Genomic DNA, 14,375 nt, shown 5'->3' on the forward strand with positions numbered 1-14,375 from the left:
AGTTTCTTAATTAGTCTAATATGGGACTGGCTAGTGTGGGCCGAGTAAGGCATGGCTCGTGATGAGAGGATCTGGCTTAAAACTCTATAAATATAGCTCAAATCTCTCCTCTAACCCTAACGCACACATATCTCACATAAGGAGCAATCGCTATCTGTGAAAGGCAATCTCATTGAGCCAGTGATACAAAGGGCAATAGAGAAGAAGACTTGCGCAGAGGATCGTCACTATTCCGCATCAAGAATGATGTAATCCAAATCAGGTGCGCAAATCTCTTTCACTCTATGAATGTAATCTAGATTTTAGCTATGGTGATCTTGGGTGTCGTTTTATCATGACCAACAGTTTTGATATAGCAATATCATGGGAGGAAACTTTGCACAAAGTTCCTTCACGCACAGCACTGCGGCCCTATTTGGTTCAACTTTGAGGAAATGGCTTTGCATTTCCCCAAGTATCTTTGAATGAAGAGGCACTTAGTGAAAGCAATAGTGTTTGGATAACTCATTTTGGTGTATATTTTGCAAAGCAACTTTGAAGTGAAAAGAAAAAGAAAAAAGAAAAAGAAAAACAGATATGGGCGAGCATTGGCAGAGGCAGGGATTGAGCGAACTTCGTGGACGTCGACCACAAGCGAGCATCGACGGCGACTAGAGGCGACCGTCGACCGATGTCTCGCAAACCCAAACGAGGCGACCCCTGGGGTCGCACGCGACCTCGACAAGGTGAAGAGACTTCATCGGCGATTTGCAAGTCGATTTTAGGGTTTTCTGTTTTAGGGATTTGCAACGTCGAAGCTTCACCGGCGACCATCTCACGGAGCATCCGGGCTCTTTAACTGTTTGCAACCCAGGCGGTGGTCGCTGACGATGCGTGACGCCGAGGATGCATGACGCCGAGGATGTGCGACGCGAGGTCACACGACCATGGTCGGCCAGATCTGGGTCGCCCTCGCGTCGGCCAAATCTGGCTTGCTCGACCCTCGATCTTGACCTCGGCCCACAGTAGCTCCAGCAAAGACAGCGGCTCCGGTGAAGACAGTGGCTCGACGGCACTCGCGACCCTCAACCTCGATGATGGGCAACGTAGACTTGGACGAGGACCTTAACGATGAACCAACGAGCTTTAGGGCAAAAGTGGAACACATAATTATCAGTGAGGACAATATTGGAAAAAAAAAAGTCATTAAACCCCTACAATAGCATTCCTAATGCTAGCATTTGGCCAATGGGGTACCAAAAATGCTTGCCAAACACCTCACATTTTTCCTAAGGGGCTCAAAGCCTCTTGAGAAAGCTGAACCAAATGGGACCTGCGTCTTAGATCATTAGATTGAAATCTGAAGATGAAAGGAGAGACAAAAAATATCACTTCTGTGTAAAAATACAGATTTGAAAGAGTAAGCATTACACAATCTTCAAGATTTATTTTTCTTTGTAAAGAGAACTGATTCTCCATTTTTATACTCCATATATCTTTTTTTGACACTAATAAACAATCTTGAGATCGGCCACTTCTCAAGTCTAGGAGCTTTGGACTTGGGTCTAAGGCCTTAGATCTCGAGTCAAGTCGTGAATTGGGCAACTCAGTCAATAAGGGATTGAGATGTGATTGCGAATTTCATGTTCGAATCTTATCGTCTCCTAATTAGAGTAACCTTGGAAGCATTAAATGGAGATCTGATACACCCGAGATTGTTCTTAAATGGAGATCTTATGCACCAAATATCGTTCGACCTTATGGAGCCACCGTCATTAGCTACTCCTAGAATTGAATCAACTACAACATCGAGAAAATTACCAAAAAAGTCCTAAACCTTTTGCAATTATGTCAATTCAGTCCATCCGGCCACTTTTGGTCGGCCGACGCTGACGTGAATGCCCTCTGGCGTCAACCGGCTGACGTGGCAATATTTTAATAATTTTTTAATATTTTTTCAAAAAAAAATTTATTTTTTTGACTTTTTTTTCTCTTTCTCTTTTTTCCCCCTATCTTCTTCCTCGGTCACCGGTCCGGCGATCGGTGACTGGCGAAAGGATGAGGCCAACAAGTTCCACCTAGCCGGCCATGGGCGAGGCTAGCCCTCGCCAGCACTAGCGAGTGCAAGCCTCGCCATCGCCAGGCGAGGTCAACCTAGCCATGGCCAGGGCAAGGTCGAGCTCGCCCAGCCATAGCGAGGCTCGACCTCGCTTAGCGACGGCGAGGTCTCGCTAGATCTGGGCGGCCTACGCCATGGCAAGGTCAACCTCGCCAGATCTAGGTGAGGCCTCACCTGGTCATGGCGAGGTCGCTCGGCCATGGCGAGGCTCGACCTCGCCCGACGACGGCAAGGGCGAGCCTCGCCCATGGCCGACGAGGTGGAACTCGCTGGTCGCCGGACAGGCGACCGGGGAAGAAAATAGGAGAAAAAAAAAAGAAAAAATAAAATTTAAAAAAAGAAAAATAAAAAAATTATTAAAATATTGCCACGTCAGCCGGCCGATGTCCACATCAACGCCGGCTAGCTAAAAGTGGCCAGATGGACTAAATTAACACAATTACATAAGATTTAGGACTGAATTGGCAAAAAAAAAATGTTTAGGACTGAATTGGCAAAAAAAAATATTTATGACTGAATTGGCACAAATGTAAAAGGTTTAGGACTTTTTGGGTAATTTTCCCCTACAACATCGGAAGACCTTCCAAAGACCTGGACACCCGTTCGCAGGTTGCATGGGGACAACCACGAATCGAATGAAATCCAGTTCATAAACGTGGTACAGTTTCAGATAGCAAGCATTTATATGTGTAGGGTGGGACTTATAAATGTACGTATGAGTGGTTCACATGCTTCATCGCATGAGCAACAGATTAGATTTGCAGATAGGACACAATGCACGGCCCAAACGAATTTCAAAGAATATTACAAGCTGAAGCATTAGATTATTTACAAATCCCTTGGAAAGGAAAGCAACATATCAGAAAATATGTACTCCAAAAAAGCTTGAGATTTCTTCTGTCGTTTTATTTAATGAACAAAACCTGTCCAAGAACTTGCAAAACAAATCAAAAGACTCAAATCCATAAAATTTAGACCTTAGCATGGCTTCACCATTGCAGACAAATCTTTTATCTACATCATCTTCAATGTCGACGACCGTGTGTTGTGCATCAAGCTCTAGCATGAACCGCCCCCCAAAGCCCTTATATGTACAATCTAATCACAGAGTCTCCCAATGAATACGAGATCCTAGCATGCCTTGCTGCACGTAGGTCACGCTGTTCCATAAAGAAAAGGAAATTAGCAGGCAGCTAAAAGCAATGGGAATCTCCAGCAAACTAACAATAATCAGGAGATAATTCTGCCGAGGAGTATTATAAGTTTTCACATGCAAAAGAAGAGTACGAAGTCTTACAAGGGAAAAGACACGAGCACATGCCAGAGTGTTTTGGTCGATGCGTCATACTTCATTTACGCTCTCTGGAACAGCATTTCTGTTCCCGTCAAGCAATGGTTTCAAGTTGGCTTTCTCAGTTGTGGGTGCTTGAGTTACACTATCCTCGTTAAACCGATCCACACTTTTAAGAAAGATCCCTGACAACGAGCATGAAATGACTTATGTCAATAACCCAATCCACCTCAAAGCAAACATCCGTGAGAAAAAGAAACAAACGAAATTATGTTTGCATCACAACAGGATCAGGCTCCTTTTGGCATTATTTACACAGGTTTACTGAAACGAGGATCCAGATTACCCACCTATAAACCAAATTCCAGCAGCAAGAAACAAAATCGATGTCAGAACTAGTGCTGTCTCCCTCCAATTATTGACATGATCCTGTGAATCAAGAGGATGAACACAATACCATCAAAAAGTGGATGTATGATAATGACAAAAAAATTACACAAGAACTGCTATTTTCCACTTACGTTTTTTGGACACAAGCAATTGAAATTTTGACTAATCCAATGACATGAATATAATTATAGTGCAGGAAAAATAACTAAAAATGCCAAAATAGTCAGAAAAGAGAATTCTCAAAAGGAAAGAAAGCATAAAAAGCAGGATTAGTGATTTGTAATTGTCCGCACTTGAACAAACTGTGAGCAACCAACGGACCTTTCTTGCAGGTCAAACAATTTGCTTCTTTGAAGAATAACACAGGAGCAGTAACAAAAAACATAAACTAAAAAGAAAGACCAGGGTATGATGATTCGAGCATCATGCTCAGCAGGCTAATCTCACTCTCAAAATCAAGTTTGTGAAAACCACTTTCTAGTTGGTATACTAGCTTGATGAATAATCATAGAAGTCTGAAATTAGCCAAAAAAAAAAACGTAGTTTGAAAGCACACCTGGAAAACCCCAACAAGTGGTGACGATGGCACATCACCAAAGATGTGAATAGCGACAGTTGAAATAGCCATTGATAATGGTCTTAGACTTGGCGTGACACAATGGAGACAGACATAATTAACCGGAGCCTGTGAAAGAAGAATCGAGGAAGAATATTATAATAAGTCAAGATATATCATTCAAGAAAAATGCCAGTCATTTAAGCAAAAGAATTTGAACGCTAAAATGCATGGCATGCATGAAATTGAATAATAGAATGATAGGTCCCCAAGCTGTCAACAAAAGTCACAAAAAGAATAATCACTGATATGTCATTTGCACATGCAAGATGTGTCCCCTTGAAAGAAAAGGCCTGATACAATGTCTAAGCGGTTGATAACATCTACATGACAAAAGAAAGGAGTAATGGAATTAATATAATAGATACGCTCAGCAAAGCTTACAATAGAATGAAATATTATATGACAATATCATCAATCAAAGAAAATAGACGCTGTCAGAGTGCTATGGAAACCACTACTCCTCCCATATTCACAAATTTAAGTCATTAAACATGTGGTGAGGTGGGGTTTGGAGCCTGTGCCCTAACATTGACGAGTGCCCAGTTCTTATCCAGCTAGGCAGGCAACTTAATTTGTCAGTATTGTGACACATAATTTATTTAAAAAAGGTCTTAACCTCTTCAGGGAAAAAATATTCCTCCATGTGACAGTCTAGAATCCAATGTCCATGACCTTTATGAACTAAAAGCGGGCAGACACAATCTAACCAAAACATGTGTCAAAGGTTCCGTTATTCTATTTCTATCACTTGTTTTACTAAATGTAACTAAACCAAACTGTTCAGACAATTTGACCATGGAACTGGTTGAATAGCGAACAGCCAGCTTCTGGTTTCTAACCAGTACAGTTTTAAAAATAATGGCAGAAATCACATGAACCATAGGAAATGCAACTCACATAAATTTTCAATTACCAACAAAGCTGCATAGACAGAGTTTAGTAAGAAATTGCACTGTTTAATAGCATAGTTCGAAGACTACAACTAATGGTAATTGGCACTCATTGCAAACTACTTTAAATGGTGCACTTGATTCTCTAGGCTCAGTTCACAAGCAATAGAATCTTCACAATCTAGATAATCGTGAACAGAGACAACTTACTAAGAATTTTCTGCTTCTGGTAACTTAATTGATTAACTTAGTGTCATGTTCTCAACTAGAAGTGAAAATATGAGGCAAAACTTTCCACTACTAGTACTCTGCATTAACCTACATCAAAGTGTCAGACTACCCAACTAAGTGAAGATGGAGTGTCTGTCTTCGGAGAACCAAATTTGGAATATTTCACTTGAAAGATTACCTGTGTAGCAAAAACAAGTAGCTCTCCTAGTGCAAAAAGAGCTATGAAACCATACAAGCTCCTCAGACAGAAGGCAGTGAAGCAGAAAACAGCACCTAGAAAGGTTGCTCCACAAAGAAGCTGTATCAAAATAACAGAGAAGTTACCAGGGTCAGAGGGAAAAACAAAACAGTCAATGCAAACTAAATGGCAGAACAAAACATGATTTTTAGCTGATCAAATAGGTTTTTTCCAATCAAAAGGGTCGTAACGACCCCGCATATCGAGCTTGAATGACAACACACAGAAACAAAACATTTGCTCCAGATTCGCTGACAGGATAGAAAATTTCTCCAAATGTATGACATAATTAGTACTTAAGAGGTAAGATGAGTTGCCACTGTGTGGACATAGAAAGATATGGACCAGGGACAAAAAAAAGGGTCCAATAAAAAAAAATCTTTATTTCCTGGAAGATGAGACTGTGCGAGAGAGTTTTGAAGATTATCTTAAAGAACAGTACTGCAGATCACATATTACAGTTTCCAAACATCTATTTATCTTTGTTCAAGTAGAAACAGGCTCAGGGACCCAAATAGAATAAACCTAAAACATAAATGGATGGTTAATTGGATCATAAATAATGCCAGAACTTACCTTAAAAGCATTATGGATGGTCGCGTTCATGCGATCAAGGATAAATCCGCCAGCTAATGTTCCAAAAATCCCACAGATGATGGTAATTCCACCAAACATCATATCTGCACTACTCTGTTAACCAGAAATCAATACTTAATACATGGCAAAAAACTCCTTATACCTTTTTAAGAGAACTTGCACTAAATTAAAGAAAACACTACAATGACGCTAAATGAAAGTAGCCATGATAAGCTAAATTCAGCAAATAGTGATACCATATGATAGATGTTATAACCAGCCTTCGGTCCCCAATATGAGTATGCTCCAATGACGAAGTTGTAGGCAATATAACCTATCAATTAACAAGTTATAGATGTTAAAAGATTTGCTGTGTAAGAACAGTAGCAAATTGTAAACACAAAACTAGCACAGTAATATCTGATTCTACTAATGTCAGAAATGAATAAACAGATAAAATGTTGGTAAAATCTGTGATATCAGATTCATAATTGTTACAACTTCACACCTAGCAGCCTATGAGCAAAGAAAACTAGGAAAAATTAATTACCCAAAACATTCACAACAAAAACTTGATCAACCAGAAGTGCTTTCATATCTTTTGAAAATCTTGCTACTTCATTCCAGACTGTGGACAAACAGCCCCTGCAAAGAAATAAATCAGCCAATAAAAAGAAGGCAGTGAGATATAAATATAATTCCTTCCCCTCCTCCACCCTCTTCCCTTCTCTCTCTTTCTATTTGTCTCCACACATTCATGCACATATGCATCAATCTTCTGCCAGTGAATAGAACATACCAAAAGATATGAGGCTCTAGTCGCAAAAACTTGAATAAGTGAATCAAGTCACAGGCTTTTGAATTTTAAGTACTGGAATTGCCCAAGATTAGACACTTTTGCTGTTTCAACCTTGGTCACCGTTCTAAAAATATTTCAGTAACAGTTCTCTCATGGGCCCTTGTCATTTCAATGCCTCCGCTAATAGCATGGCCAATTATGCTCCATTTGGATCCAGTTTTTGCATGTCTTAGAAAGCAAAGATTTTACCCAAAACAGTAAGAGGAGACTGCATTAGGTGCAATTCAAAGGTTCCATTCTGTTAAAACTTTTGTCCTTCTGGAAGAATAATTTATCTAAGTACATTTTGGACTTTGGATTCACTTTTTCTGCCAGGCATTGTCTTGTGTAAATAATTGTAGCAAGCCTCAAAGAAAAAGGAACATCGTTACAGCTGCCCAGCTTTTTTACTAATTAATAATGGCAAAGACGTTTTATAACACTGGCTCTTTCAGGTGCTAACCTCTAGACTATCAGCTGAATGCATTTTTCTAACAACGGTACAATCATATTTACCATCACATATAATAGAGGCTTTCTATCCGTCTCCTCAATCAAGTTACTGTAAAAGCATAACATTATTGACACCATCAATGATCCTAGCTCGAGAGTCCCAACTTATCGTACATCTACTTATTTACAATTTCCATCTTTGATTATTGAGAACCCTGAATTGCTATAATTCTATAGTCAAAGCTTCAATTATATTTATCCTGGTTCCTTTCTCAATTCACAACTTTTCCAGTTCATGAAGTAAACATGAGTTCATAATGGTCTGCCCTATCCACTGTTAACTCCTTTTTCTTGAGCATATTATATACCCAACTGATCAGCTTATACGAAATGCTTTCAGTTTTCCGGCCTTATGCTTCAAAATATTTGCTGCTAGAGATGCCATTTCATTGATGATTAACATATTTTATACACATACATTCACAAGTATGTAGCTAATTTAATACTTTATCTCTCCATCTGAGAACCACTTACTTGGCTGGCTCAGGATAAGGTTCACTGCCAGTATCTTCATCTCCAACCAGTTTAGAGGGATTAATAATACTTGATGCATCTGCTTGAGAAAATAGGAAACATTTAAAAACTAAAAGAAGTAGATATTACACAAACTCCTGCCAAGGAAGTGGTTCCCTACGTTAGAAGTAGTAATTAGGATTCCTTTCTTTCAGCAGATTCCAACAAATCATGCTGCAGACTCGGATGAGATGAGAGGTTATGACACCCTTATATTTATTAACTAAACCAATGAATTTTTCCAATTATAGCCCTCCGAAAAAGGAGAAAAATCAAAGATTATCCAGTCGTCAATTGCAGATTTAAAAATGTCAACCATGCTAATATTGATGGTTAGACAGGTCAAGTAAACTCTAGGAACAATAGTTGCATCATGAAATAGAGCAAGGTGATCACAATAAGACATCAATCCACCAGAATGATGAATTTATCCTTTGTTTGCATATCCTACCAGAAAAGCTTCCAGACTATTCAAGTATTGTTAACCAATCACAAAGATTCAATGGATGGGGTCACTGAGTTGGCCTACTTTCTTTTTTGTGCTCTTTTTTTTTTTTTGGTAAAGGGTTTTTTGTGCTCTTTTACATCCACTTGCCAAAAGAACTCCAATCCAAGCAAAAGCCAAAAAAAAAATGTGCAGTTTTGTAAGTAGTACGAAAAGTTCAACTGCAACATTTTGGTGACCCTAATAAAATGCGAATTGAACACCCTTTTTCTCTTCCATTCCTAGGAAGCTTGTGAGCAAGGATTGTACCGTTGCATCAATGGCTTTGGTTGCTTCTTATGGACTATGATAAGAAAAAGGTCTTACAGAAAGGTTTTGCCAGAGTGCACACGAAAATACAAATAAATAATTTTTTCAAGATGAGACAAAAGAAAGTGGAAAGTTATCCAGAAATTCTAGCATACAATATTAGAAGAATAATTACCTTCACTCGCAATCGCAACTGTTTCAATGGATGCCATTGACTTTTTTGACTCAACAGGAGCAAAACCTGCGGTGACAAGCTAATTTGTAGGTCTAGAAAACAGATAGCTTCTTCTTCTTTATAGGCAAAAACCAGATAGAATCTTGCCGCACTGTAAATGGAAATGCACCTCTTAGCTGCAGAGGCTTCATTACAAATCCCAAAACAGCAAATGGAAACATCAACACAGCCTCGCCCCAAAATGCATACCGCCAATTGAAATGATCTCCGACCTAAACAAAAGGGAAAGAAGAGGTCAATTTATCAAACAACTTCAGCAAACAGCAAATGAATATAGCTAGCAAATTCCACAGGCAGTCATGACCAAAGAGAACAAATTTCCATGAGGCAGTTGACAATGATACTACTGCCTCTATATTGATCTTCTTAGACTTGGCATGTTCAAAGAGTGCAGATTGAAAGCTAGTTGTACTCGTAGCCCAGACATAATCAGCAAAAAAAATGAGGGAATGTGAGGGAAGAAACAACTTACGAATCCTCCGTAGACGTAGCCCAAAGCTACTCCAGTCGGTATACACATGTAAAACATTGCAAGCCATGCTGTTTTCTGCCAGAAATAACAAAATCTTAGCTAATATTGTTCCCAGGAATAAGAAAATAATTTACAGCTAATCTAACAATTACTTATCCACGAGAATTGTGCTTATTCTAACAGCAATAGGTGTCGCACACCTGAGCAACGGGAGCATTGTCATCTATAAAAGGCGCTGCAAGACTTATGAAAGAAGCCTCCCCAACTCCAACCAGCCTTTAAGAAGTATACCCGAAATTGTAAGCCCTTATCACAATTTAAAAGTTAAAGGTACCAAAAATTACAATTTAGTACGTAATAGCCACAAAGTTGCCATACTCACATCCGGCATATCGCAATAAACCAGAAGCTAAATGAACTAGCACACCCAGCTGCAGCCAGTGTCCAAACAGATAGTCCAACCCCGATGAGCCTAAACGGATTGATACTGCAAAGCAAAAAAATTATGTAAGAATCTATATAACAAAATGAAGAGAAAGATAAGCTGTGCACATTTTAACCTGTAACTGCAGCAATCAAGAACGATGCAGCCAATTCTTTTTTATTATAAATGGAGAATGTTTGACACTGAAGCAATTAACAACAGGCATATACAGACAACAGATAACTTCTAATGATGATGACTGTATATTTTCCATCAATAAGAGAGAAAGTGAGATTTTAAACAATTCCTACAAGAGCGAATACTGAAGGTTACCATGTAAAAAGTGATCGGAGATTGTGAGAACTGAAAGAGAACAATTATGCACTGAGTATCAGAGGTGCATAGGAACATAGTCACGGGATACTTACGCTAGAACCAATCTTCTGAACACAAAATTCCAAATTTCAACAGATTCATTGTCACAAAGTTTCTACTGTTTTTTTAATCATCTTTGTTTCACCGACAAAACTTTCATATCAACATAGTCAACAACCAAATTGCACATTAGCTTAAATTACAACAGATAAACACATCAACAATAGAAACAAGGAGGGCAATTAGAGAAATTGGAGGTGAATCCCTCTTGTTTAAGTCAAAGATTGGAAGATTCATAAAGGCTAAAAATGAGCCACTAAGAGTGAGCGAGTGAGCTCAGCGAAGGCATACTACAGCATTTTTACAAGTCAAATTGGTTTCTCAACTCTCAAATGCTATTTTAGTTTTTCATTTGTGGTTGTATCTTACCAAAAATAATGAAATTATGGACTACTAGCCTTATCGTTCTGGGCTTTCTTTGGGGTCATAAGATAGCATCGGGCTGATTATCATTTAATATTTGTTGGTAATATATGACACAAGTGAGTATATTGAGCATATAAACTCCATATTCATTTACATTTAACATATCTTATTTTACAGGTTCCTAATATTTGAAAAACTTGATAAATGTAAATGTAGAATAGAGTCATCCTCTATTAGCTAAATCTTACACTTGGCCCCTCCAAATTGTTCATTGTATACCTGCTGTCTAAGTATGTGACAATGAAATTATGAGCAAATTTTTAAAGTAATGTACATCAGTACCTACTTAGAACTAGAAAAAAGAAGCCAGAACATATTTTAGTGTAGAGTAGGAGAAATTAACCAAAACATATGATAAAATTGCTTAAATGCAAGAGTATATAGCTATCATACTAAATAATTAACACCAACTAAGGTTGTAAAACATATCATGCTGACGAGAAGCAGATACAATTCACTCAGAATGAAAGCGATAAGCTATATCATATACTCACAATGGTTATGTCAATGTTAAATTCACAGCAGCTACATTGATTTGAAACCTCTTCAGGATATTATGACAATCTAAGCCAAGCCACCTTAAGTACTTAATGTGGAAAAATATTCAAGATTATCTTGTAACAGCATGAGATCTGTAACTAACGTTATCTTCCAAGCCCACACAACAAAGAATGACACCAATCAAAAGACTAAGGTTTCCATCATGACCTGAACTAAAAATGTTCAGGACTAATAACCTTGCTCTGTTCAAACTAGAAGTGACTAAAACCCTGAAATCCCACAACCCTTTCTCTCCCCATTGCATGAATCACAAGTCCTTCATACAGAATTATTAACATTGGAAAAAGCCCATAGGGTATACAAACTGTACAGGAGGTAGGCTTTACCTCTTTGCTAATGAAGCAAATATAGGGGAAGCAACGAGAAGTCCAACCATAAATGCAGATGACAAGATACCATCCTGAAAATTATTCAAGTCAAAGTCCCCCCTGCAACCAAAGTGCTATGATAAGGTCATAAGACATTAACACTATACTATAAATTCCTGCATGCTTGAAAAACTAGCTATGATTACAATAATGATGGCAAAAGAAGCCCAGAAAATATTAAAGAAGAATAGGATGGAATTTCGGCTTCAACTTAGGAAGTTGGCAGAAACCGAGACCGGTGCAATGCAACGGAGATTTTCATTTCGTTAACATTAAACAACAAACTTGTATTAATAGAATTTTGTTGGACCTTCAAAACTGTATAGTCTGAAAACATAAAAAGGAACCCCAATAAGAAGAAAATCATAAGCCTCCAATATAACACTAGACATGTCAATCATCATGATATTTTCAGCAAAAAGGGAAAAAGATGAGAATGGCAGTACAGGAATACAAATTCTGGTTCTTGTTCAGAAAAAAGATTAACTTCAATTTCACATTCAATCTGCTTTAGATCGGCGACAACAACCAGAACCATGTTTTAAAATGTCCAATATAAAGGTCCCATGATACTGAAACAATAGACTTGACTGCATGATAAGACAAAACAAGATTCTTTAACTTACTGGATTCCTCTGCCTGAAGTGCATTTTCCATCCTTTGTGCAAGTCCTCCGACTACCATTCACACCATTACTGGCTATCACTCCTCGATCCACGTAATTTAACATGTTAATCACACAAAAGATGATAAGCAACCTGCATACAGAAAAGTAAACCTTCTGGTTATTGCCCTAAACAACTCCAATATTTAGTCTACCCCTTTCTTCAAATATATTCTCTTCAATTCCTATACAATCCAGTAACTTCTATTATCTAGATAAGCATCGTGTGAGAGTAACTACAATTACACGACTATATAGCACAAGTCATCTCTGCTTAAGATTAGACGACACATTCTGAAAATTTCAGATAACATGCTTGAAGGTCATGCCCAGCCTCATTCATACTCATGAGGAAACACTTATGACTTCATTGACTTCCCGGTAAATTTGAACAAACAGTCACCCGACCCACATTCTACTTTGGACGTAATCTCCTTCATACAAAATACATTGTACGACAGGGCGCCGTCAGTCGCAGGTGCACGTAACAAGATCACTCTCCAATGACAAAAGAATACATGACAAGTCATTGAATTGCCATAGTCAGAGTGAGTCTAACTCTAACTCGCACTTAATGCCAAAGCCAGAGAAGAACTTCAGCGGCCAAAACAATAACTAACAAAGCTAATCCCAATGGACGAAACCTCACAGAAACTACAAACAAACGGGCATCTCATACATGAGTAATCACTAGTCAATTGGCCGAAACCCCAACATGTTATTTGGGGATAGACGATCATAAACAGTTAAATTCCCAATCATCAAATTTACCACTCAAAACCAACTGAACTCCACAGTCCACAATGCTGCAATTGCCTAGCAGCTATTAGCCAGCACATAACATCCCTCATCACTGCATCGCGCACAGCGCCACACCACAATTCACAAAAAAATAGCGAGAGAAACACGACGCGAACAGAGCTTCAATGTCCCGAGAGGCAAGACTACATCTACAGCAGAACAACTCTGCTCCTCACGCATCAATCCGTGTCGCGAAGAGCACGCGACCCACAATCCGACCACGAGAGAAAAGGGAGCCGAATCGCGTACCGTTTCGGCGTGAACCAAGACGGAGCGGGGGGCGAATCTCTGAGGGGCCGCCTCGCCAACACCATCTCCTCAGCGTCGTCGGCCGGCTTCCGCGGCTGCCCCGTAAGCTCCGGCGACTGCGGCCGTCGGGATCGCGGCGGCGGCGGGTCGGGGGATTCGGCCATCAGGGCGGAGAGCTGGCGTGACTTTATAGCTTTGTCGTGGGGTGTTTCCATGGTTGTCACGCAACGGAAACCAGGTCCTCTTCCTCCCCACCCCCCCGTGAGGAAAAAGACCGCCGTAGCTCTCCGTTTTATATGAAGTCCAAAAAGGAAAAGGTAAAAAATAAAAAAAAAGGGAATTTTTTTTTTCTTTTTGAAAGCTCATCCACAAAAATAGATTTTGAATCCAGTTAAAAATAAAATTTAGAAGATGAGGTTTGCCATAATAAATCGGAATTTGTAATTTTTTTTGGCTAATTATTGTGTTTGAATGTCGATAGCCATCGCGCTGAGAATCTCGAAAGTCGGTCTACATCATTTTTCTTTATTCGTGGATATTTTAGGGAAATATGATTTTGCAATTAAGTTAGAGAAGAAAAATACTTTCGAAAAATGTCACCCAAAAAAAAATACTTTACAAAAACGTTTCTAATATGCAAGGTTTACAATAAATTTCCGCTTTCTATTTGGTGTGAGGCCAATTCAGTGTAAGTTCTCAATCAAAAAGGTAAAGTCAATTCCATGTCATTATAAAGTCAGTGCAATTATTTATTTGGGATCCTTATTGATTAAGAATCAACTAACTTTT

General features: G+C 39.0%; 1 protein-coding gene across 2 annotated transcripts; it reads right to left on the reverse strand.

Moving 5' to 3' along the window:
• Window positions 1-2,879: 2,879 nt before the first annotated feature.
• On the reverse strand, window positions 2,880-13,841 carry LOC115676906 (probable sphingolipid transporter spinster homolog 2). 2 transcript variants are annotated; one of them, XM_030599942.2, is made up of 17 exons: window positions 13,587-13,841; window positions 12,499-12,630; window positions 11,831-11,932; window positions 10,041-10,145; window positions 9,859-9,934; window positions 9,659-9,733; window positions 9,296-9,398; window positions 9,127-9,192; window positions 8,159-8,237; window positions 6,884-6,978; window positions 6,591-6,667; window positions 6,334-6,447; window positions 5,698-5,817; window positions 4,336-4,464; window positions 3,740-3,818; window positions 3,396-3,574; window positions 2,880-3,258 (listed from the first exon to the last, which is right to left on the reverse strand). In XM_030599942.2, the coding sequence occupies exons 1-16, from the start codon at window positions 13,799-13,801 to the stop codon at window positions 3,441-3,443; spliced, it is 1,701 nt and encodes a 566-aa protein (XP_030455802.2). In that variant the 5' UTR covers window positions 13,802-13,841; the 3' UTR covers window positions 2,880-3,258; window positions 3,396-3,440. The 2 variants fall into 2 exon arrangements, with proteins under 2 accessions (XP_030455802.2, XP_056161195.1); XM_056305220.1 differs by having other exon boundaries at window positions 11,831-11,946; window positions 13,587-13,727.
• Between the last annotated feature and the right edge of the window lie 534 nt (window positions 13,842-14,375).

Source organism: Syzygium oleosum, unplaced genomic scaffold, assembly GCF_021117445.2.
Source record: "Syzygium oleosum isolate NSW1041296 unplaced genomic scaffold, Sole_v2.1 Sole_v2.35, whole genome shotgun sequence".
NCBI lineage: Eukaryota > Viridiplantae > Streptophyta > Magnoliopsida > Myrtales > Myrtaceae > Syzygium > Syzygium oleosum.

Excerpts from the sequence above, each read along its gene's own strand:
- LOC115676906 (XM_030599942.2), bottom strand. The coding sequence starts at position 13,801 with ATGGAAACACCCCACGACAAAGCTATAAAGTCACGCCAGCTCTCCGCC. Across the intron at positions 12,631-13,586 it reads TCTTGGTTCACGCCGAAACG|GTTGCTTATCATCTTTTGTG; the intron begins GTACGCGATTCG and ends TTCTGTATGCAG. Across the intron at positions 5,818-6,333 it reads CCATCCATAATGCTTTTAAG|CTTCTTTGTGGAGCAACCTT; the intron begins GTAAGTTCTGGC and ends ATTTTGATACAG.